General features: G+C 58.1%; 1 protein-coding gene and 1 long non-coding RNA gene across 12 annotated transcripts in view; both read left to right on the top strand.

The window, feature by feature from the left end:
- The window catches only part of CBS (cystathionine beta-synthase), a 130,134-nt gene that overhangs the window by 45,366 nt on the left and 60,131 nt on the right, over window positions 1-24,637 (top strand). For all 11 annotated transcript variants that reach the window (XM_075580550.1, XM_075580551.1, XM_075580558.1 and 8 more), the window contains 4 exons: window positions 8,946-9,080; window positions 9,544-9,623; window positions 22,428-22,562; window positions 23,062-23,131. In XM_075580550.1, the coding sequence (XP_075436665.1) occupies window positions 8,946-9,080; window positions 9,544-9,623; window positions 22,428-22,562; window positions 23,062-23,131 (420 nt within the window). The remainder of the gene's footprint in view (window positions 1-8,945; window positions 9,081-9,543; window positions 9,624-22,427; window positions 22,563-23,061; window positions 23,132-24,637) is intronic.
- On the top strand, window positions 19,341-20,808 carry LOC142473325 (uncharacterized). Its single transcript, XR_012790039.1, has 3 exons — window positions 19,341-19,602; window positions 19,680-20,614; window positions 20,692-20,808. It is a non-coding gene; the product is annotated as an uncharacterized LOC142473325 (long non-coding RNA).

Raw genomic sequence — 24,637 nt, 5'->3', positions numbered from 1 at the left:
GAGACGCCCGCCCTCCCTCCCCCATCCCACACCTGAGACGCCCGCCCTCCCTCCCTCATCCCACACCTTATACGCCCTCCCTCCCCCATCCCACGCCTGAGACGCCCTCCCTCCCCATCCCACGCCTGAGACGCCCTCCCTCCCCCATCCCACGCCTGAGGCGCCCTCCCTCCCCCATCCCACGCCTGAGGCGCCCTCCCTCCCTCCCCCCCTCCCCATCCCACGCCTGCGACGCCCGCCCCCCCCTCACCCATCCCACGCCTGAGACGCCCTCCCTCCCCCATCCCACGCCTGCGACGCCCGCCCTCCCTCACCCATCCTACGCCTGAGACGCCCTCCCTCCCCCATCCCACGCCTGAGGCGCCCTCCCTCCCCCATCCCACGCCTGAGGCGCCCTCCCTCCCCCATTCCACGCCTGAGACGCCCGCCCTCCCTCCCCCATCCCACACCTGAGACGCCCTCCCTCCCTCATCCCACGCCTGAGACGCACGCCCTCCCTCATCCCACGCCTGAGACGCCCTCCCCCCCTGAGATGCCCTCCCTCCCCCATCCCACAACTGCCCTCCCTCCCCATCCCACGCTTGAGACACCCTCCCTCCCCATCCCACGCCTGAGACGCCCGCCCTCCCTCCCCCATCCCACGCCTGAGACGCCCGCCCTCCCTCCCCCATCCCACGCCCGCCCTCCCTCCCCCATCCCACGCCTGAGACGCCCTCCCTCCCCCATCCCACGCCTGAGACGCCCTCCCTCCCCCATCCCACGCCTGAGACGCCCTCCCTCCCCCATCCCACGCCTGAGACGCCCGCCCTCCCTCCCCATCCCACGCCTGAGACGCCCGCCCTCCCTCCCCATCCCACGCCTGAGACGCCCGCCCTCCCTCCCCATCCCACGCCTGAGACGCCCGCCCTCCCTCCCCATCCCACGCCTGAGACGCCCGCCCTCCCTCCCCATCCCACGCCTGAGACGCCCGCCCTCCCTCCCCCATCCCACGCCTGAGACGCCCGCCCTCCCTCCCCCATCCCACGCCTGAGACGCCCGCCCTCCCTCCCCCATCCCACGCCTGAGACGCCCGCCCTCCCTCCCCCATCCCACGCCTGAGACGCCCGCCCTCCCTCCCCCATCCCACGCCTGAGACGCCCTCCCTCCCCCATCCCACGCCTGAGACGCCCTCCCTCCCCCATCCCACGCCTGAGACGCCCTCCCTCCCCCATCCCACGCCTGAGACGCCCTCCCCCATCCCACGCCTGAGACGCCCTCCCTCCCCCATCCCACGCCTGAGACGCCCGCCCTCCCTCCCCCATCCCACGCCTGAGACGCCCGCCCTCCCTCACCCAACCCACGCCTGAGACGCCCTCCCTCCCCCATCCCACACCTGAGACGCCCTCCCTCCCCCATTCCACGCCTGAGACGCCCGCCCTCCCTCCCCCATTCCACGCCTGAGACGCCCGCCCTCCCTCCCCCATTCCACGCCTGAGACGCCCTCCCTCCCCCATCCCACGCCTGAGACGCCCTCCCTCCCCCATCCCACGCCTGAGACGCCCTCCCTCCCCCATCCCACGCCTGAGACGCCCTCCCTCCCTATCCCACGCCTGAGACGCCCGCCCTCCCTCCCCATCCCACGCCTGAGACGCCCGCCCTCCCTCCCCATCCCACGCCTGAGACGCCCGCCCTCCCTCCCTCATCCCACGCCTGAGACGCCCGCCCTCCCTCCCTCATCCCACGCCTGAGACGCCCTCCCCCCCTGAGATGCCCTCCCTCCCCCATCCCACAACTGCCCTCCCTCCCCATCCCACGCTTGAGACACCCTCCCTCCCCATCCCACGCCTGAGACGCCCGCCCTCCCTCCCCCATCCCACGCCTGAGACGCCCGCCCTCCCTCCCCCATCCCACGCCCGCCCTCCCTCCCCCATCCCACGCCTGAGACGCCCTCCCTCCCCCATCCCACGCCTGAGACGCCCTCCCTCCCCCATCCCACGCCTGAGACGCCCGCCCTCCCTCCCCTTCCCACGCCTGAGACGCCCGCCCTCCCTCCCCATCCCACGCCTGAGACGCCCGCCCTCCCTCCCCATCCCACGCCTGAGACGCCCGCCCTCCCTCCCCATCCCACGCCTGAGACGCCCGCCCTCCCTCCCCCATCCCACGCCTGAGACGCCCGCCCTCCCTCCCCCATCCCACGCCTGAGACGCCCTCCCTCCCCCATCCCACGCCTGAGACGCCCTCCCTCCCCCATCCGACGCCTGAGACGCCCTCCCTCCCCCACCCCACGCCTGAGACGCCCTCCCTCCCCCATCCCACGCCTGAGACGCCCTCCCCCATCCCACGCCTGAGACGCCCTCCCTCCCCCATCCCACGCCTGAGACGCCCGCCCTCCCTCCCCCATCCCACGCCTGAGACGCCCGCCCTCCCTCACCCATCCCACGCCTGAGACGCCCTCCCTCCCCCATCCCACGCCTGAGACACCCTCCCTCCCCCATCCCACGCCTGAGACGCCCTCCCTCCCCATCCCACGCCTGAGACGCCCGCCCTCCCTCCCCATCCCACGCCTGAGACGCCCGCCCTCCCTCCCCATCCCACGCCTGAGACGCCCGCCCTCCCTCCCCCATTCCACGCCTGAGACGCCCTCCCTCCCCATCCCACGCCTGAGACGCCCTCCCTCCCCCATCCCACGCCTGAGACGCCCTCCCTCCCCCATCCCACGCCTGAGACGCCCTCCCTCCCCCATCCCACGCCTGAGACGCCCGCCCTCCCTCCCCATCCCACGCCTGAGACGCCCGCCCTCCCTCCCTCCCCCATCCCACGCCTGAGACGCCCGCCCTCCCTCCCCATCCCACGCCTGAGACGCCCGCCCTCCCTCCCTCATCCCACGCCTGAGACGCCCGCCCTCCCTCCCCCATTCCACGCCTGAGACGCCCTCCCTCCCCCATCCCACGCCTGAGACGCCCTCCCTCCCCCATCCCACGCCTGAGACACCCTCCCTCCCCCATCCCACGCCTGAGACGCCCTCCCTCCCCATCCCACGCCTGAGACGCCCGCCCTCCCTCCCCATCCCACGCCTGAGACGCCCGCCCTCCCTCCCCATCCCACGCCTGAGACGCCCGCCCTCCCTCCCCCATTCCACGCCTGAGACGCCCTCCCTCCCTCCCCCATTCCACGCCTGAGACGCCCTCCCTCCCCATCCCACGCCTGAGACGCCCTCCCTCCCCCATCCCACGCCTGAGACGCCCTCCCTCCCCCATCCCACGCCTGAGACGCCCTCCCTCCCCCATCCCACGCCTGAGACGCCCGCCCTCCCTCCCCATCCCACGCCTGAGACGCCCGCCCTCCCTCCCTCCCCCATCCCACGCCTGAGATGCCCGCCCTCCCTCCCCATCCCACGCCTGAGATGCCCGCCCTCCCTCCCCATCCCACGCCTGAGACGCCCGCCCTCCCTCCCCATCCCACGCCTGAGACGCCCGCCCTCCCTCCCCATCCCACGCCTGAGACGCCCGCCCTCCCTCCCCCATCCCACGCCTGAGACGCCCGCCCTCCCTCCCCCATCCCACGCCTGAGACGCCCGCCCTCCCTCCCCCATCCCACGCCTGAGACGCCCGCCCTCCCTCCCCCATCCCACGCCTGAGACGCCCCCCCTCCCCCATCCCACGCCTGAGACGCCCCCCCTCCCCCATCCCACACCTAAGGCGCCCTCCCTCCCCCATCCCACGCCTGAGGCGCCCTCCCTCCCCCATTCCACGCCTGAGACGCCCGCCCTCCCTCCCCCATCCCACGCCTGAGACGCCCGCCCTCCCTCCCCCATCCCACGCCTGAGACGCCCGCCCTCCCTCACCCATCCCACACCTGAGACGCCCGCCCTCCCTCCCTCATCCCACACCTGAGACGCCCTCCCTCCCCCATCCCACGCCTGAGACGCCCGCCCTCCCTCCCCCATTCCACGCCTGAGACGCCCTCCCTCCCCCATCCCACGCCTGAGACGCCCTCCCTCCCCCATCCCACGCCTGAGACACCCTCCCTCCCCCATCCCACGCCTGAGACGCCCTCCCTCCCCATCCCACGCCTGAGACGCCCGCCCTCCCTCCCCATCCCACGCCTGAGACGCCCGCCCTCCCTCCCCATCCCACGCCTGAGACGCCCGCCCTCCCTCCCCCATTCCACGCCTGAGACGCCCTCCCTCCCTCCCCCATTCCACGCCTGAGACGCCCTCCCTCCCCATCCCACGCCTGAGACGCCCTCCCTCCCCCATCCCACGCCTGAGACGCCCTCCCTCCCCCATCCCACGCCTGAGACGCCCTCCCTCCCCCATCCCACGCCTGAGACGCCCGCCCTCCCTCCCCATCCCACGCCTGAGACGCCCGCCCTCCCTCCCTCCCCCATCCCACGCCTGAGATGCCCGCCCTCCCTCCCCATCCCACGCCTGAGATGCCCGCCCTCCCTCCCCATCCCACGCCTGAGACGCCCGCCCTCCCTCCCCATCCCACGCCTGAGACGCCCGCCCTCCCTCCCCATCCCACGCCTGAGACGCCCGCCCTCCCTCCCCCATCCCACGCCTGAGACGCCCGCCCTCCCTCCCCCATCCCACGCCTGAGACGCCCGCCCTCCCTCCCCCATCCCACGCCTGAGACGCCCGCCCTCCCTCCCCCATCCCACGCCTGAGACGCCCCCCCTCCCCCATCCCACGCCTGAGACGCCCCCCTCCCCCATCCCACACCTAAGGCGCCCTCCCTCCCCCATCCCACGCCTGAGGCGCCCTCCCTCCCCCATTCCACGCCTGAGACGCCCGCCCTCCCTCCCCCATCCCACGCCTGAGACGCCCGCCCTCCCTCCCCCATCCCACGCCTGAGACGCCCGCCCTCCCTCACCCATCCCACACCTGAGACGCCCGCCCTCCCTCCCTCATCCCACACCTGAGACGCCCTCCCTCCCCCATCCCACGCCTGAGACGCCCTCCCTCCCCATCCCACGCCTGAGACGCCCTCCCCCCCTGAGACGCCCTCCCTCCCCCATCCCACGCCTGAGGCGCCCTCCCTCCCTCCCCCATCCCACGCATGAGGCGCCCTCCCTCCCTCCCCCCCTCCCCCATCCCACGCCTGCGACGCCCGCCCTCCCTCACCCATCCCACGCCTGAGACGCCCTCCCTCCCCCATCCCACGCCTGAGGCGCCCTCCCTCCCCCATCCCACGCCTGAGGCGCCCTCCCTCCCCCATTCCACGCCTGAGACGCCCGCCCTCCCTCCCCCATCCCACACCTGAGACGCCCGCCCTCCCTCCCTCATCCCACGCCTGAGACGCCCGCCCTCCCTCCCTCATCCCACGCCTGAGACGCCCGCCCTCCCTCCCTCATCCCACGCCTGCGACGCCCGCCCTCCCTCACCCATCCCACGCCTGAGACGCCCTCCCTCCCCCATCCCACGCCTGAGACGCCCTCCCTCCCCCATCCCACGCCTGAGGCGCCCTCCCTCCCCCATCCCACGCCTGAGGCGCCCTCCCTCCCCCATTCCACGCCTGAGACGCCCGCCCTCCCTCCCCCATCCCACACCTGAGACGCCCGCCCTCCCTCCCTCATCCCACGCCTGCGACGCCCGCCCTCCCTCACCCATCCCACGCCTGAGACGCCCTCCCTCCCCCATCCCACGCCTGAGGCGCCCTCCCTCCCCCATCCCACGCCTGAGGCGCCCTCCCTCCCCCATTCCACGCCTGAGACGCCCGCCCTCCCTCCCCCATCCCACACCTGAGACGCCCGCCCTCCCTCCCTCATCCCACGCCTGAGACGCCCGCCCTCCCTCCCTCATCCCACGCCTGAGACGCCCGCCCTCCCTCCCTCATCCCACGCCTGAGACGCCCGCCCTCCCTCCCTCATCCCACGCCTGAGACGCCCGCCCTCCCTCCCTCATCCCACGCCTGAGACGCCCGCCCTCCCTCCCTCATCCCACGCCTGAGACGCCCTCCCCCCCTGAGATGCCCTCCCTCCCCATCGCACACCTGAGACGCCCTCCCTCCCCCATCCCACGCCTGAGACGCCCTCCCTCCCCATCCCACGCCTGAGACGCCCTCCCTCCCCATCCCACGCCTGAGACGCCCTCCCCCCCTGAGACGCCCTCCCTCCCTCCCCCATCCCACGCCTGAGGCGCCCTCCCTCCCCCCCTCCCCCATCCCACGCCTGCGACGCCCTCCCTCCCCCATCCCACGCTTGAGACGCCCTCTCGCCCACGCCTGAGACACCCTCCCTCCCCATCCCACACCTGAGACGCCCTCCCTCCCCATCCCACGCCTGAGACGCCCTCCCCCCCTGAGATGCCCTCCCTCCCCCATCCCACGCCTGAGACGCCCTCCCTCCCCCATCCCACGCCTGAGACGCCCTCCCTCCCCATCCCACGCCTGAGACGCCCTCCCTCCCCCATCCCACGCCTGAGACACCCTCCCTCCCCCATCCCACACCTGAGACACCCTCCCTCCCCCATCCCACGCCTGAGACGCCCTCTCGTCCTCCCCCATCCCACGCCTGAGACGCCCTCTCGCCCATGCCCTACCTCTCCCGCCCATGCCCGAGACGCCCTCCCTCGCCCCCATCCCACCAGAGACGCCTACGCCCAAGACGCCCTAGCTCTCCCAGCCATGCCCGGGACTCCCTCCCACGGCCACGCCTGAGACGGCCACGCCTGAGACCCTGTCACGGGGGACCAGGTTCTACGACACCTTTTTGTAACTGGGATCATTTGATTTGAGCAAAAACAAGCTGGTAAAATAAATGGTAATTTATTTCTTATAAAAGACAGTCACACAAAGTTACACAATTCAAGTTAAACACACTTACTGGGGACGGGGCTAACGAATAAATCAGTTTCCGGAACCAAATTCCCGAAGATGACCCTTTCAGAGCACTTTCCAATGACCGGTAGTTACAGAAGTCCTGGACTGTTTTCTGCGCAGTGCTAGCCGCGACCGCTGCGTTGTAACAAGCCGGGCGTAGAAACTTTCCAGCTTTTAAAATCCTTGGAGCCGGCTCGCGTCTATTCAGTTCTGAGCATCTGTGAATTCGCCGCTGTTGGTTTTGCGCTTGGAATCTGCGCTCCCCATTGGCTGCAGGCTCTCTTTAGCCTTCAGGTTTCCATTCACTAACCTGACCAGCCTATCAGAGCGTGGGAATTCTGCTGCCAGCCAATCACCGGTTTGCCGGTATTGTAAAGCCGGGTGGGCACCTTTTCTCAGGTAGCCAGGGGGCACGGGCTAACCTGGCCCCTCTGCCTCTTTGCATACTGAGCCCACCCTCTGCTCGGGCTCTGCAGAGTCTGGATCTTGGGCAAAGGGTGTTGGGTTGCCTTGTGTCCGGCCGGGATGGGGGTGCTCCAGAATAATAAAAGAAGATCCAGGCACACGGACTACGCAGAAATGAAGAATTTAATGCAGCTAAGAAACCAACGTTTTGTGTGCTACGCCTCTTTATCAAGGCTCACCTTGCCTGCGGCGCTGCGTCTGAGTGCACAGTGTGTTGCGCATGCGTGGAACTCCATCGCGTCTTAGTGGTGGGACCCGATTTCCGCGCCGGTATACGGCTGCAGCATATCTGGGAGGGTAAGTGTAGACGGACGTTCACAGAGGTACACAATTGGAGACTTTATAAGGTGAAATTATAATAGGCTTTATTGTGCCTTTTCCTTTTCATCAGGAAATCATCCAAACACAGGGGGGGGGAACAAAGCCTCTATTCACTTGGGAGTATCTCTAGTGAAAATACCATGCAATTAATTCACAACTCCCTAAGTCAAGCATGTCTCGCAGCCCCAAAACATATAGCATGAAATAAGCAGATATAAGCAGTCTCTTAATTATGAAAGTCTTATCTGTTAGCTGCTGTAGAGTAAGCTTCTCTGCTCTCCTAGAACCGCACCCGTGCGTGCACAGAAAATATCAGCATCCAGGTTTAGAAGTCTTATTTGGTGTCTTGCAATCAGCTATGCTGGGCAGAGCTCAAGACCGGTCAGCTCCAGAGATGTGTGTTCTCTTGGTCAGTCTCTCCTGGGAGTCTCAAGAACACTCCTCTGTCTCTCCAAAGGTCAGCTCTCAGTCAGAGCTAAGGAGTCACTTCCTGTCTCAACAGACAGGCTTTTGTAAGCAATCAGGCAGGTGGTGTTTATTAATTGACTACCAGCAGTTAACCACCACACTGCCAGATTAAAGGCACATTACTTGAACAGGGATTACTCCCCTGTTACAGTAAGTCACGGGGTATAAATATGAGTATTTCTTTACATTTGTCAGCCCTCGCCCTGATAAAGAGGCGTAGCACACCAGACATTGCTTTCTTAGCTGCATTAAATTCTCCATTGTTGCGTAGTCTGTGGGCCTGGATCTTCTTCTTTTATTCTTGTGTACACCCCCGGGACTGATAGTCCGAGTTTGGCCGAGTAATGTGCTTGGCTGTATCCGAGAATCTCACTCAATTCCCGGATACAACTTTTGGGGTATCCCATAACTCAGGAACCCCGATACATAGACACATTCTGCCGCCAAACCCCCCCTGAAACTTGCAGCCTAGAAATCTCCCGATCCCAGCACCCCCGGAGAGGAAATAAAATCATATCATTCTTTAATGTCGCAGAATCAGTATACAGTTGCAGTAATACATTTTCGACACCTGGGTCCCAGAGCTGACACTCTAAGACCCTAACACACGGGTCAGGGTTAACCAAGTGGGCCTGAACTTTATTATAAGCCTGGTTAACCCCTTCACCGTCACAGACGCCCCTCCTCCCCCGCCCACAGCCGAGACGCCCCCATCCCCCACCTGAGATGCCCCATGCCTGAGACGCCCTCCCCTCTTTCCCCCCCAGCCCACACGCCCGAGTCGCCCTCCATCCTGCCTCAGGCGGTGGGGGAGGAGGGCGTCTGTCTGTCCCTCTCCCCGCAGTTTTCATGCCCCCCCTCTCTCCCCCCCTCTCTCTCCCTCCCCCCCAGTGGGTAAGTGTGAGTACTTTAACGCGGGGGGCAGTGTTAAGGACCGGATCAGCCTGCGGATGGTGGAAGAAGCAGAGAGAGCAGGAACCCTGAAGCTAGGAGACACCATTATAGAACCTACATCTGGGAACACAGGTGTGTGTGCGTGTAACACGTATGTAAGGTGTCTGTATGAGTATAATAAAACTCCAGTATGTTACAGGTCACATGTCTCATGTCATATCCCCCCCCTCCCCTCTCTCCCCCCCTCCTCTCTTCCCCCCCCCCCTCCTCTCTTTCCCCTCCCCTCCTCACTCTTCCCCCCCTCCTCTCTCTTCCCCCCCCTCCTCTCTCTTCCCCCCCCTCCTCTCTCTTCCCCCCCCTCCTCTCTCTTCCCCCCCCTCCTCTCTTTCCCCCCCCCCTCCTCTCTCTTCCCCCCCCTCCTCTCTCTTCCCCCCCCTCCTCTCCCTCCCCCCTCCTCTCTCTACCTGCCCCCCCTCCTCTCCCTCCCCCCTCCTCTCTCTTCCTGCCCCCCCCTCCTCTCTCTTTCCCACCCCCCCTCCTCTCTCTCCCCCCTCTTTCGTTTGCTCTCTTCTACCTCTTCTCCCCACCCCCCCAGGTATCGGGCTCGCTCTAGCTGCGGCAGTGAAGGGTTATCGTTGCATCATCGTCATGCCAGAGAAGATGAGCATGGAGAAGGTGTGTCACTGTGTGTGTCACTGTGTGACTGTGTGTGTGTGTCACTGTGTGTCACTGTGTGTGTGTGTGTCACTGTGTGTGTGTCACTGTGTGTGTGTCACTGGCTGTGTGTGTGTCACTGTGTGTGTGTCACTGTGTGTGTGTGTGTGTGTCATTGTGTGTGTGTGTGTGTCACTGTGTGTCACTGTGTGTGTGTCACTGTGTGACTGTGTGTGTGTGTCACTGTGTGTCACTGTGTGTGTGTGTGTCACTGTGTGTGTGTGTGTGTGTGTCACTGTGTGTGTGTGTGTGTCACTGGCTGTGTGTGTGTCACTGGCTGTGTGTGTGTCACTGGCTGTGTGTGTGTCACTGGCTGTGTGTGTGTCACTGGCTGTGTGTGTGTCACTGGCTGTGTGTGTGTCACTGGCTGTGTGTGTGTCACTGGCTGTGTGTGTGTCACTGGCTGTGTGTGTGTCACTGGCTGTGTGTGTGTCACTGGCTGTGTGTGTGTCAGTACCGGAGCTAAGTGAGGATAAAGGCGCAGGAATAGCAGAGCGTGCTGTAGGTGAGGATAAAGGCGCAGGAATAGCAGAGCGTGCTGTAGGTGAGGATAAAGGCGCAGGAATAGCAGAGCGTGCTGTAGGGTAGGATAAAGGCACAGGAATAGCAGAGCGTGCTGTAGGTGAGGATAAAGGAACAGGAATAGCAGAGCGTGCTGTAGGTTAGGATAAAGGCGCAGGAATAGCAGAGCGTGCTGTAGGTGAGGATAAAGGCGCAGGAATATTAGAGCGTGCTGTAGGTTAGGATAAAGGCGCAGGAATAGCAGAGCGTGCTGTAGGTGAGGATAAAGGCGCAGGAATAGCAGAGCGTGCTGTAGGTGAGGATAAAGGCGCAGGAATAGCAGAGCGTGCTGTAGGCGAGGATAAAGGCGCAGGAATAGCAGAGCGTGCTGTAGGGTAGGATAAAGGCGCAGGAATAGCAGAGTCTGCTGTAGGTGAGTATAAAGGCGCAGGAATAGCAGAGCGTGCTGTAGGGTAGGATAAAGGCGCAGGAATAGTAGAGCGTGCTGTAGGTTAGGATAAAGGCGCAGGAATAGCAGAGCATGCTGTAGGTGAGGATAAAGGCGCAGGAATAGCAGAGCGTGCTGTAGGTTAGGATAAAGGCGCAGGAATAGTAGAGCGTGCTGTAGGTGAGGATAAAGGCGCAGGAATAGCAGAGCGTGCTGTAGGTTAGGATAAAGGCGCAGGAATAGTAGAGCGTGCTGTAGGTGAGGATAAAGGCGCAGGAATAGCAGAGCGTGCTGTAGGTTAGGATAAAGGCGCAGGAATAGCAGAGCGTGCTGTAGGTGAGGATAAAGGCGCAGGAATAGCAGAGCGTGCTGTAGGTGAGGATAAAGGCGCAGGAATAGCAGAGCGTGCTGTAGGTGAGGATAAAGGCGCAGGAATAGCAGAGTCTGCTGTAGATGAGGATAAAGGCGCAGGAATAGCAGAGCGTGCTGTAGGTGTGGATAAAGGCGCAGGAATAGCAGAGCGTGCTGTAGGGTAGGATAAAGGCGCAGGAATAGCAGAGCGTGCTGTAGGGTAGGATAAAGGCGCAGGAATAGCAGTACAGGCTGTAGGTGAGGATAAAGGCGCAGGAATAGCAGTACAGGCTGTAGGTGAGGATAAAGGCGCAGGAATAGCAGAGCGTGCTGTAGGTGAGTATAAAGGCGCAGGAATAGCAGAGCGTGCTGTAGGTTAGGATAAAGGCGCACGAATAGTAGAGCGTGCTGTAGGTTAGGATAAAGGCGCAGGAATAGCAAAGCGTGCTGTAGGTGAGGATAAAGGCGCAGGAATAGCAGAGCGTGCTGTAGGTGAGGATAAAGGCGCAGGAATAGCAGAGCGTGCTGTAGGGTAGGATAAAGGCGCAGGAATAGCAGAGCGTGCTGTAGGGTAGGATAAAGGCGCAGGAATAGCAGAGCGTGCTGTAGGGTAGGATAAAGGCGCAGGAATAGCAGAGCGTGCTGTAGGGTAGGATAAAGGCGCAGGAATATTAGAGCGTGCTGTAGGTGAGGATAAAGGCGCAGGAATAGCAAAGCGTGCTGTAGGTGAGGATAAAGGCGCAGGAATAGCAGAGCGTGCTGTAGGGTAGGATAAAGGCGCAGGAATAGCAGAGCGTGCTGTAGGTGAGGATAAAGGCGCAGGAATAGCAGAGCGTGCTGTAGGTGAGGATAAAGGCGCAGGAATAGCAGAGCGTGCTGTAGGTGAGGATAAAGGCGCAGGAATAGCAGAGCGTGCTGTAGGTGAGGATAAAGGCGCAGGAATAGCAGAGCGTGCTGTAGGGTAGGATAAAGGCGCAGGAATAGCAGAGCGTGCTGTAGGGTAGGATAAAGGCGCAGGAATAGTAGTGCGTGCTGTAGGGTAGGATAAAGGCGCAGGAATAGCAGAGCGTGCTGTAGGTTAGGATAAAGGCGCAGGAATAGTAGAGCGTGCTGTAGGTGAGGATAAAGGCGCAGGAATAGCAGAGCGTGCTGTAGGTGAGGATAAAGGTGCAGGAATAGCAGAGCGTGCTGTAGGGTAGGATAAAGGCGCAGGAATAGCAGAGCGTGCTGTAGGTGAGGATAAAGGCACAGGAATAGCAGAGCGTGCTGTAGGTGAGGATAAAGGCGCAGGAATAGCAGAGCGTGCTGTAGGGTAGGATAAAGGCGCAGGAATAGCAGAGTCTGCTGTAGGGTAGGATAAAGGCGCAGGAATATTAGAGCGTGCTGTAGGGTAGGATAAAGGCGCAGGAATAGCAGAGCGTGCTGTAGGGTAGGATAAAGGCGCAGGAATAGCAGAGCGTGCTGTAGGGTAGGATAAAGGCGCAGGAATAGCAGTACAGGCTGTAGGTGAGGATAAAGGCGCAGGAATAGCAGTACAGGCTGTAGGTTAGGATAAAGGCGCAGGAATAGCAGAGCGTGCTGTAGGTTAGGATAAAGGCGCAGGAATAGCAGAGTATGCTGTAGGTGAGGATAAAGGCGCAGGAATAGCAGAGCGTGCTGTAGGTGAGGATAAAGGCGCAGGAATAGCAGAGCGTGCTGTAGGTGAGTATAAAGGCGCAGGAATAGCAGAGCGTGCTGTAGGTGAGGATAAAGGCGCAGGAATAGCAGAGCGTGCTGTAGGTTAGGATAAAGGCGCAGGAATAGTAGAGCGTGCTGTAGGTTAGGATAAAGGCGCAGGAATAGCAAAGCGTGCTGTAGGTGAGGATAAAGGCGCAGGAATAGCAGAGCGTGCTGTAGGTGAGGATAAAGGCGCAGGAATAGCAGAGCGTGCTGTAGGTGAGGATAAAGGCGCAGGAATAGCAGAGCGTGCTGTAGGGTAGGATAAAGGCGCAGGAATAGCAGAGCGTGCTGTAGGGTAGGATAAAGGCGCAGGAATAGCAGAGCGTGCTGTAGGTTAGGATAAAGGCGCAGGAATAGCAGAGCGTGCTGTAGGGTAGGATAAAGGCGCAGGAATATTAGAGCGTGCTGTAGGTGAGGATAAAGGCGCAGGAATAGCAAAGCGTGCTGTAGGTTAGGATAAAGGCGCAGGAATAGCAGAGCGTGCTGTAGGGTAGGATAAAGGCGCAGGAATAGCAGAGCATGCTGTAGGTGAGGATAAAGGCGCAGGAATAGCAGAGCGTGCTGTAGGTGAGGATAAAGGCGCAGGAATAGCAGAGCGTGCTGTAGGTGAGGATAAAGGCGCAGGAATAGCAGAGCGTGCTGTAGGTGAGGATAAAGGCGCAGGAATAGCAGAGTGTGCTGTAGGGTAGGATAAATGCGCAGGAATAGCAGAGCGTGCTGTAGGGTAGGATAAAGGCGCAGGAATAGAAGTGCGTGCTGTAGGTTAGGATAAAGGCGCAGGAATAGTAGAGCGTGCTGTAGGTGAGGATAAAGGCGCAGGAATAGCAAAGTCTGCTGTAGGGTAGGATAAAGGCGCAGGAATAGCAGAGCGTGCTGTAGGGTAGGATAAAGGCGCAGGAATAGCAGAGCGTGCTGTAGGTGAGGATAAAGGCGCAGGAATAGCAGAGCGTGCTGTAGGTGAGGATAAAGGCGCAGGAATAGCAGAGCTTGCTGTAGGTGAGGATAAAGGCGCAGGAATAGCAGAGCGTGCTGTAGGGTAGGATAAAGGCGCAGGAATAGCAGAGCGTGCTGTAGGTGAGGATAAAGGCACAGGAATAGCAGAGCGTGCTGTAGGTGAGGATAAAGGCGCAGGAATAGCAGAGCGTGCTGTAGGGTAGGATAAAGGCGCAGGAATAGCAGAGTCTGCTGTAGGGTAGGATAAAGGCGCAGGAATAGCAGAGCGTGCTGTAGGTGAGGATAAAGGCGCAGGAATAGCAGGACGTGCTGTAGGTTAGGATAAAGGCGCAGGAATAGCAGCGCGTGCTGTAGGTTAGGATAAAGGCGCAGGAATAGTAGAGCGTGCTGTAGGTCAGGATAAAGGCGCAGGAATAGCAGCGCGTGCTGTAGGTTAGGATAAAGGCGCAGGAATAGTAGAGCGTGCTGTAGGTCAGGATAAAGGCGCAGGAATAGCAGAGCGTGCTCTAGGGTAGGATAAAGGCGCAGGAATAGCAGAGTCTGCTGTAGGGTAGGATAAAGGCGCAGGAATATCAGAGCGTGCTGTAGGTTAGGATAAAGGCGCAGGAATAGCAGAGCAGGCTGTAGGTGAGGATAAAGGCGCAGGAATAGCAGAGCGTGCTGTAGGTGAGGATAAAGGCGCAGGAATAGCAGAGCGTGCTGTAGGGTAGGATAAAGGCGCAGGAATAGCAGAGCGTGCTGTAGGTGAGGATAAAGGCGCAGGAATAGCAGAGCGTGCTGTAGGTGAGGATAAAGGCGCAGGAATAGCAGAGCGTGCTGTAGGTGAGGATAAAGGCGCAGGAATAGCAGAGCGTGCTGTAGGTGAGGATAAAGGCGCAGGAATAGCAAAGCGTGCTGTAGGTGAGGATAAAGGCGCAGGAATAGCAGAGCGTGCTGTAGGTGAGGATAAAGGCGCAGGAATAGCAGAGCGTGCTGTAGGTGAGGATAAAGGCGCAGGAATAGCAGAGCGTGCTGTAGGTGAGGATAAAGGCGCAGGAATAGCAGAGCGTGCTGTAGGTGAGGATAAAGGCGCAGGAATAGCAGAGCGTGCTGTAGGGTAGGATAAAGGCGCAGGAATAGCAGAGCGTGCTGTAGGGTAGGATAAAGGCGCAGGAATAGTAGTGCGTGCTGTAGGTTAGGATAAAGGCGCAGGAATAGTAGAGCGTGCTGTAGGGTAGGATAAAGGCGCAGGAATAGCAGAGTCTGCTGTAGGGTAGGATAAAGGCGCAGGAATAGCAGAGCGTGCTGTAGGTGAGGATAAAGGCGCAGGAATAGCAGGACGTGCTGTAGGTTAGGATAAAGGCGCAGGAATAGCAGCGCGTGCTGTAGGTTAGGATAAAGGCGCAGGAATAGTAGAGCGTGCTGTAGGTCAGGATAAAGGCGCAGGAATAGCAGAGCGTGCTGTAGGTTAGGATAAAGGCGCAGGAATACAGAGCGTGCTGTAGGTGAGGATAAAGGCGCAGGAATAGCAGAGCGTGCTCTAGGGTAGGATAAAGGCGCAGGAATAGCAGAGTCTGCTGTAGGGTAGGATAAAGGCGCAGGAATATCAGAGCGTGCTGTAGGTTAGGATAAAGGCGCAGGAATAGCAGAGCAGGCTGTAGGTGAGGATAAAGGCGCAGGAATAGCAGAGCGTGCTGTAGGTGAGGATAAAGGCGCAGGAATAGCAAAGCGTGCTGTAGGGTAGGATAAAGGCGCAGGAATAGCAGAGCGTGCTGTAGGTGAGGATAAAGGCGCAGGAATAGCAGAGCTTGCTGTAGGTGAGGATAAAGGCGCAGGAATAGCAGAGCGTGCTGTAGGGTAGGATAAAGGCGCAGGAATAGCAGAGCGTGCTGTAGGTGAGGATAAAGGCACAGGAATAGCAGAGCGTGCTGTAGGTGAGGATAAAGGCGCAGGAATAGCAGAGCGTGCTGTAGGGTAGGATAAAGGCGCAGGAATAGCAGAGTCTGCTGTAGGGTAGGATAAAGGCGCAGGAATAGCAGAGCGTGCTGTAGGTGAGGATAAAGGCGCAGGAATAGCAGGACGTGCTGTAGGTTAGGATAAAGGCGCAGGAATAGCAGCGCGTGCTGTAGGTTAGGATAAAGGCGCAGGAATAGTAGAGCGTGCTGTAGGTCAGGATAAAGGCGCAGGAATAGCAGCGCGTGCTGTAGGTTAGGATAAAGGCGCAGGAATAGTAGAGCGTGCTGTAGGTCAGGATAAAGGCGCAGGAATAGCAGAGCGTGCTCTAGGGTAGGATAAAGGCGCAGGAATAGCAGAGTCTGCTGTAGGGTAGGATAAAGGCGCAGGAATATCAGAGCGTGCTGTAGGTTAGGATAAAGGCGCAGGAATAGCAGAGCGTGCTGTAGGGTAGGATAAAGGCGCAGGAATAGCAGAGCGTGCTGTAGGTGAGGATAAAGGCACAGGAATAGCAGAGCGTGCTGTAGGTGAGGATAAAGGCGCAGGAATAGCAGAGCGTGCTGTAGGGTAGGATAAAGGCGCAGGAATAGCAGAGTCTGCTGTAGGGTAGGATAAAGGCGCAGGAATAGCAGAGCGTGCTGTAGGTGAGGATAAAGGCGCAGGAATAGCAGGACGTGCTGTAGGTTAGGATAAAGGCGCAGGAATAGCAGCGCGTGCTGTAGGTTAGGATAAAGGCGCAGGAATAGTAGAGCGTGCTGTAGGTCAGGATAAAGGCGCAGGAATAGCAGCGCGTGCTGTAGGTTAGGATAAAGGCGCAGGAATAGTAGAGCGTGCTGTAGGTCAGGATAAAGGCGCAGGAATAGCAGAGCGTGCTCTAGGGTAGGATAAAGGCGCAGGAATAGCAGAGTCTGCTGTAGGGTAGGATAAAGGCGCAGGAATATCAGAGCGTGCTGTAGGTTAGGATAAAGGCGCAGGAATAGCAGAGCAGGCTGTAGGTGAGGATAAAGGCGCAGGAATAGCAGAGCGTGCTGTAGGTGAGGATAAAGGCGCAGGAATAGCAGAGCGTGCTGTAGGGTAGGATAAAGGCGCAGGAATAGCAGAGCGTGCTGTAGGTGAGGATAAAGGCGCAGGAATAGCAGAGCGTGCTGTAGGTGAGGATAAAGGCGCAGGAATAGCAGAGCGTGCTGTAGGTGAGGATAAAGGCGCAGGAATAGCAGAGCGTGCTGTAGGTGAGGATAAAGGCGCAGGAATAGCAGAGCGTGCTGTAGGTGAGGATAAAGGCGCAGGAATAGCAAAGCGTGCTGTAGGTGAGGATAAAGGCGCAGGAATAGCAGAGCGTGCTGTAGGTGAGGATAAAGGCGCAGGAATAGCAGAGCGTGCTGTAGGTGAGGATAAAGGCGCAGGAATAGCAGAGCGTGCTGTAGGTGAGGATAAAGGCGCAGGAATAGCAGAGCGTGCTGTAGGTGAGGATAAAGGCGCAGGAATAGCAGAGCGTGCTGTAGGGTAGGATAAAGGCGCAGGAATAGCAGAGCGTGCTGTAGGGTAGGATAAAGGCGCAGGAATAGTAGTGCGTGCTGTAGGTTAGGATAAAGGCGCAGGAATAGTAGAGCGTGCTGTAGGGTAGGATAAAGGCGCAGGAATAGCAGAGTCTGCTGTAGGGTAGGATAAAGGCGCAGGAATAGCAGAGCGTGCTGTAGGTGAGGATAAAGGCGCAGGAATAGCAGGACGTGCTGTAGGTTAGGATAAAGGCGCAGGAATAGCAGCGCGTGCTGTAGGTTAGGATAAAGGCGCAGGAATAGTAGAGCGTGCTGTAGGTCAGGATAAAGGCGCAGGAATAGCAGAGCGTGCTGTAGGTTAGGATAAAGGCGCAGGAATACAGAGCGTGCTGTAGGTGAGGATAAAGGCGCAGGAATAGCAGAGCGTGCTCTAGGGTAGGATAAAGGCGCAGGAATAGCAGAGTCTGCTGTAGGGTAGGATAAAGGCGCAGGAATATCAGAGCGTGCTGTAGGTTAGGATAAAGGCGCAGGAATAGCAGAGCAGGCTGTAGGTGAGGATAAAGGCGCAGGAATAGCAGAGCGTGCTGTAGGTGAGGATAAAGGCGCAGGAATAGCAAAGCGTGCTGTAGGGTAGGATAAAGGCGCAGGAATAGCAGAGCGTGCTGTAGGTGAGGATAAAGGCGCAGGAATAGCAGAGCGTGCTGTAGGTGAGGATAAAGGCGCAGGAATAGCAGAGCGTGCTGTAGGTGAGGATAAAGGCGCAGGAATAGCAGAGCGTGCTGTAGGTGAGGATAAAGGCGCAGGAATAGCAAAGCGTGCTGTAGGTGAGGATAAAGGCGCAGGAATAGCAGAGCGTGCTGTAGGGTAGGATAAAGGCGCAGGAATAGCAGAGCGTGCTGTAGGTGAGGATAAAGGCGCAGGAATAGCAGAGCGTGCTGTAGGTGAGGATAAAGGCGCAGGAATAGCATAGCGTGCTGTAGGTGAGGATAAAGGCGCAGGAATAGCAGAGCGTGCTGTAGGTGAGGATAAAGGCGCAGGAATAGCAGAGCGTGCTGTAGGGTAGGATAAAGGCGCAGGAATAGCAGAGCGTGCTGTAGGGTAGGATAAAGGCGCAGGAATAGTAGTGCGTGCTGTAGGTTAGGATAAAGGCGCAGGAATAGTAGAGCGTGCTGTAGGGTAGGATAAAGGCGCAGGAATAGCAGAGTCTGCTGTAGGGTAGGATAAAGGCGCAGGAATAGCAGAGCGTGCTGTAGGTGAGGATAAAGGCGCAGGAATAGCAGGACGTGCTGTAGGTTAGGATAAAGGCGCAGGAATAGCAGCGCGTGCTGTAGGTTAGGATAAAGGCGCAGGAATAGTAGACCGTGCTGTAGGTCAGGATAAAGGCGCAGGAATAGCAGAGCGTGCTGTAGGTTAGGATAAAGGCGCAGGAATACAGAGCGTGCTGTAGGTGAGGATAAAGGCGCAGGAATATCAGAGCGTGCTGTAGGTTAGGATAAAGGCGCAGGAATAGCAGAGCAGGCTGTAGGTGAGGATAAAGGCGCAGGAATAGCAGAGCGTGCTGTAGGTGAGGATAAAGGCGCAGGAATAGCAAAGCGTGCTGTAGGGTAGGATAAAGGCGCAGGAATAGCAGAGCGTGCTGTAGGTGAGGATAAAGGCGCAGGAATAGCAGAGCGTGCTGTAGGTGAGGATAAAGGCGCAGGAATAGCAGAGCGTGCTGTAGGTGAGGATAAAGGCGCAGGAATAGCAGAGCGTGCTGTAGGTGAGGATAAAGGCGCAGGAATATTAGAGCGTGCTGTAGGTGAGGATAAAGGCGCAGGAATAGCAGAGCGTGCTGTAGGTGAGGATAAAGGCGCAGGAATATTAGAGCGTGCTGTAGGTTAGGATAAAGGCGCAGGAATAGCAGAGCGTGCTGTAGGTGAGGATAAAGGCGCAGGAATAGCAGAGCGTGCTGTAGGTGAGGATAAAGGCGCAGGAATAGCAGAGCGTGCTGTAGGTGAGGATAAAGGCGCAGGAATAGCAGAGCGTGCTGTAGGTGAGGATAAAGGTGCAGGAATAGCAGAGTCTGCTGTAGGTTAGGATAAAGGTGCAGGAATAGCAGAGCGTGCTGTAGGTGAGTATAAAGGCGCAGGAATAGCAGAGCGTGCTGTAGGGTAGGATAAAGGCGCAGGAATAGCAGAGCGTGCTGTAGGTTAGGATAAAGGCGCAGGAATAGTAGAGCGTGCTGTAGGTGAGGATAAAGGCGCAGGAATAGCAGAGTCTGCTGTAGGGTACGATAAAGGCGCAGGAATAGCAGAGCGTGCTGTAGGTTAGGATAAAGGCGCAGGAATAGCAGAGCGTGCTGTAGGAGAGGATAAAGGCGCAGGAATAGCAGAGCGTGCTGTAGGTGAGGATAAAGGCGCAGGAATAGCAGAGCGTGCTGTAGGGTAGGATAAAGGCGCAGGAATAGCAGAGCGTGCTGTAGGTGAGGATAAAGGCGCAGGAATAGCAGAGCGTGCTGTAGGTGAGGATAAAGGCGCAGGAATAGCAGAGCGTGCTGTAGGTGAGGATAAAGGCGCAGGAATAGCAGAGCGTGCTGTAGGGTAGGATAAAGGCGCAGGAATACAGAGTCTGCTGTAGGTGAGGATAAAGGCGCAGGAATAGCAGAGCGTGCTGTAGGGTAGGATAAAGGCGCAGGAATAGCAGAGCGTGCTGTAGGTGAGGATAAAGGCGCAGGAATAGCAGAGCGTGCTGTAGGTGAGGATAAAGGCGCAGGAATAGCAGAGCGTGCTGTAGGTGAGGATAAAGGCGCAGGAATAGCAGAGCGTGCTGTAGGTGAGGATAAAGGCGCAGGAATATTAGAGCGTGCTGTAGGGTAGGATAAAGGCGCAGGAATAGCAGAGTCTGCTGTAGGTGAGGATAAAGGCGCAGGAATAGCAGAGCGTGCTGTAGGGTAGGATAAAGGCGCAGGAATAGTAGAGCGTGCTGTAGGTGAGGATAAAGGCGCAGGAATAGCGGAGCGTGCTGTAGGTTAGGATAAAGGCGTAGGAATAGCAGAGTCTGCTGTAGGTTAGGATAAAGGCGCAGGAATAGCAGAGCGTGCTGTAGGGTAGGATAAAGGCGCAGGAATAGCAGCGCGTGCTGTAGGTTAGGATAAAGGCGCAGGAATAGCAGAGACTGCTGTAGGTGAGGATAAAGGCGCAGGAATAGTAGTGCGTGCTGTAGGTGAGTATAAGGCGCAGGAATAGCAGAGCGTGCTGTAGGTTAGGATAAAGGCGCAGGAATAGCAGCACGTGCTGTAGGTTAGGATAAAGGCGCAGGAATAGCAGCGCGTGCTGTAGGTTAGGATAAAGGCGCAGGAATAGCGGCGCGTGCTGTAGGTTAGGATAAAGGCGCAGGAATAGCAGAGCGTGCTGTAGGGTAGGATAAAGGCGCAGGAATAGCAGAGTCTGCTGTAGGTGAGGATAAAGGTGCAGGAATAGCAGAGCGTGCTGTAGGTGAGGATAAAGGCGCAGGAATATTAGTGCGTGTTGTAGGGTAGGATAAAGGCGCAGGAATAGCAGAGCGTGCTGTAGGTGAGGATAAAGCGCAGGAATAGCAGAGCGTGCTGTAGGGTAGGATAAAGGCGCAGGAATAGCAGAGCGTGCTGTAGGTGAGGATAAAGGCGCAGGAATAGCAGAGCGTGCTGTAGGTTAGGATAAAGGCGCAGGAATAGTAGAGCGTGCTGTAGGTGAGGATAAAGGCGCAGGAATAGCAGAGCGTGCTGTAGGTGAGGATAAAGGCGCAGGAATAGAAGAGCGTGCTGTAGGGTAGGATAAAGGCGCAGGAATAGCAGAGCGTGCTGTAGGTTAAGATAAGAGGCGCAGGAATAGCAGAGCGTGCTGTAGGTGAGGATAAAGGCGCAGGAATAGCACAGCGTGCTGTAGGTGAGGATAAAGGCGCAGGAATAGCACAGCGTGCTGTAGGTTAGGATAAAGGCGCAGGAATATTAGTGCGTGCTGTAGGTGAGGATAAAGGCGCAGGAATAGCATAGTGTGCTGTAGGTGAGGATAAAGGCGCAGGAATAGCAGAGCGTGCTGTAGGTGAGGATAAAGGCGCAGAATAGCAGAGCGTGCTGTAGGTTAGGATAAAGGCACAGGAATAGCAGAGCGTGCTGTAGGTGAGGATAAAGGCGCAGGAATAGCAGAGCGTGCTGTAGGTTAGGATAAAGGCGCAGGAATAGCAGAGCATGCTGTAGGTTAGTTAAAGGCGCAGGAATAGCAGAGCGGTGCTGTAGGTGAGGAAAAAGGCGCAGGAATAATAGAGCGTGCTGTAGGTGAGTATAAAGGCGCAGCGGAGTAGCGGTGATTTAGTAGGGTGCTGTATCCTTGCAGGTGGGCGTGCTCCGGGCTTTGGGGGCTGTTGGTTAGGATAAAGGCGCAGCGGAGTAGTAGTGATGTACAGCGGAGTAGCAGTGATGTAGCAGCGGAGTAGCAGTGATTGATGTAGCAGCGGAGTAGTAGTGATGTAGCGAGCGGAGTAGCAGTGATTGATGTAGCAGCGGAGTAGCGGTGCTGTGTCCTTGCAGGTGGACGGCTCTGGGGGCTGTAGGTTAGGATATAGTTGCAGCGGAGTAGCAGTGATGTAGTAGCGGAGTAGCAGTGATGTAGTAGCGGAGTAGCAGTGATGTAGTAGCGGAGTAGCAGTGATGTAGTAGCGGTGATGTAGTAGGGTGCTGTTCCTTGCAGGTGAACGGCTCTGGGGGGCTGTAGGTTAGGATATAGTAGCAGCGGAGTAGCAGTGATATAGTAGCGGAGTAGCAGTGATGTAGTAGCGAGTAGCAGCGATGTAGTAGCAGTGATGTAGCAGGGTGCTGTGTCCTTGCAGGTGGACGTGCTCCGGGGGCTGTAGGTTAGGATATAGTTGCAGCGGAGTAGCAGTGATGTAGTAGCGGAGTAGTAGTGAAGTAGCAGCGGAGTAGTAGTGATGTAGTAGCGGAGTAGTAGTGATCTAGTAGCAGTGATGTAGTAGCGGAGTAGCAGTGATGTAGCAGCGGAGTAGTAGTGATGTAGCAGGGTGCTGTATCCTTGCAGGTGGACGTGCTCCGGGGCTGTAGGTTAGGATATAGTTGCAGCGGAGTAGCAGCGATGTAGCAGCGGAGTAGCAGTGATGTAGTAGCGGAGTAGCAGCGATGTAGTAGCAGTGATGTAGCAGGGTGCTGTGTCCTTGCAGGTGGACGTGCTCCGGGGGCTGTAGGTTAGGATATAGTTTGCAGCGGAGTAGCAGTGATGTAATAGCGGAGTAGTAGTGATGTAGTAGTGATCTAGTAGCAGTGATGTAGCAGTGATGTAGCAGCGGAGTAGTAGTGATGTAGTAGCGGTGATGTAGCAGGGTGCTGTGTCCTTGCAGGTGGACGTGCTCCGGGCGCTGGGCGCTGAGATTGTGAGGACCCCCACTAACGCTCGCTTTGACTCCCCGGAATCCCACGTGGGGGTCGCCTGGCGACTGAAGAATGAGATCCCCAACTCACACATCCTGGACCAGGTGGGGGGGAGCAGCGTGTCGCGGGGGGGAGAGGGAGCAGCGTGTCGCGGGGGGAGAGGGAGCAGCGTGCCGCGGGGGGGGGGAGAGAGCAGCGTGCCGCGGGGGGGGGGGGGAGAGAGGCAGCGTGCCACAGAGGGGAGGGGTTCCTTCCCCCCCCCATTCTTTCCCCCCCCCCATTCTTTCCCCCCCCCCATTCTTTCCCCCCCCCATTCTTTCCCCCCCCCATTCTTTCCCCCCCCCATTCTTTCCCCCCCCCATTCTTTCCCCCCCCCTATTCTTCCCCCCCCTATTCTTCCCCCCCCTATTCTTCCCCCCCCTATTCTTCCCCCCCCTATTCTTCCCCCCCCCCATTCTTCCCCCCCCCATTATTTTTCATCCCCATATTCTTTCCCCCCAATCCCTTTCTTTCCCCCCAATCCCTTTCTTTCCCCCCAATCCCTTTCTTTCCCCCCAATCCCTTTCTCCCCCCCCCCCCTCACTCCCTCTTTGTATTACCCAGTACCGGAATGCCAGTAACCCTCTTGCTCACTATGACAGCACTGCCGAGGAAATCCTGGAGCAGTGTGAAGGTGAGTGTGAGCAGGGAGCGTGTGTGTGTATTGGCAGTGTGAGCGTATATGTGTGTCTGCAGTGAGTGAGCAGAGTGTGTGTGTATCTGCACTGAGTGTGAATAGGGCGGGTGTGAGTATGGAGTGAGTGAGCAGGGGCAGGGTGAGTGTGTGCATCTGCAGTGAGTGTGTGCATCTGCAGTGAGTGTGAGCAGGGGGTATGTGTGCATCTGCAGTGAGTGGGAGCAGGGGGTATGTGTGTGAAATAGGGCGGGTGTTTTATGGAGTGAGTGAGTGAGCAGGGGGAATGTGTGTGCGCTGTTACATAGTTACATAGTTACATAGTTACATAGTAGGTGAGGTTGAAAAAAGACTTCCGTCCATCAAGTTCAACATATGCTAAATTTAGACAACAGATACTTTATCCTATATCTCTACTTATTGATCCAGAGGAAGGCAAACAAAAAACCCCATTAAGGGGAAAAATAAATTCCTTCCTGACTCCAAGAATTGGCAATGGGATTAATCCCTGGATCAGCGTCCTTCCCATGTATACTTATTTGGTATATCCCTGTATACCTTTCCCATCTAAAAAGGATTATTCTGGAAGCACAGGGAGTACGCTGGGTAATGTATGGCCAGACAGCGTAACTAGTTTCTTTCACAAGCACCACAAGTTCTTTGTCTTTTCTTCCCTTTATTGGAAAGCAGCAGCTATACAAAGTTACTGGCAGACGGTGGTGTAGTGAGAGGGGGCTTCTCTACACTGAGGGTGCTTATAGTGGGGAAAAAGTAACAAACAATACTCTTACCAAGCGCTGGGAGGCAGGAGTAGCGCTTACTTAGCCTGCCCAGGGAGAAAAGAAAGATTAAGGGAAGTATGTCACAGGAAGAGAGACTGGGCTGAGTAAACGGTGCTTACAGACAGGGGGCAGTGGGAAAGTCCACTTTGCCAGGTGAATTACAGGGGTTGTCACGGCAACCAACTCCAGCAAGCTAGAAGATGAGAACATAACTAAGTGTATCCATTTCCACCTGCACTGGGAATTATAACTGCCGGGAAAACAACATTAAATAAAGGGCTAGCAGGCAGAGCTGCAAGGAAAAGGGGGGAGGAACAGGGGGCAACAGAAATAGACATTCCTGTTCCAGGACACTCCCCGTCTGGTATCTGGAGATACCACTATATAACTAGAATATGTGGAGCATATGTGCATACATAATAACAATGCATAACATCGTATTCACAAAACAATGCGAAAGTCCATGTCCACATAACGATGTGATACCGGCCGGTATCACTGGCTTCAAAGTCCCTTGGCCAAAGTTCTTTGGCAAAGGATGCCAGGTGGATACACCGATCCAGGTTAACTGGGGGGCACCACAATGTCTTTGTGCAAAGGTCTCTGGCACTGTTTTCTTTTAAATTTGTGAGAGAATAGTCTTTTTGTCTCTGTAGTTTTACCTACAGAGTGCATCCCCTTGTGGATATGCCAGTCGTGGTAGCCTGTCGCTCTATCACCTGGC

Source organism: Ascaphus truei, assembly GCF_040206685.1.
Source record: "Ascaphus truei isolate aAscTru1 chromosome 3 unlocalized genomic scaffold, aAscTru1.hap1 SUPER_3_unloc_12, whole genome shotgun sequence".
Lineage (NCBI taxonomy): Eukaryota > Metazoa > Chordata > Amphibia > Anura > Ascaphidae > Ascaphus > Ascaphus truei.
This window is presented reverse-complemented; position numbering and strand designations above follow the sequence as displayed.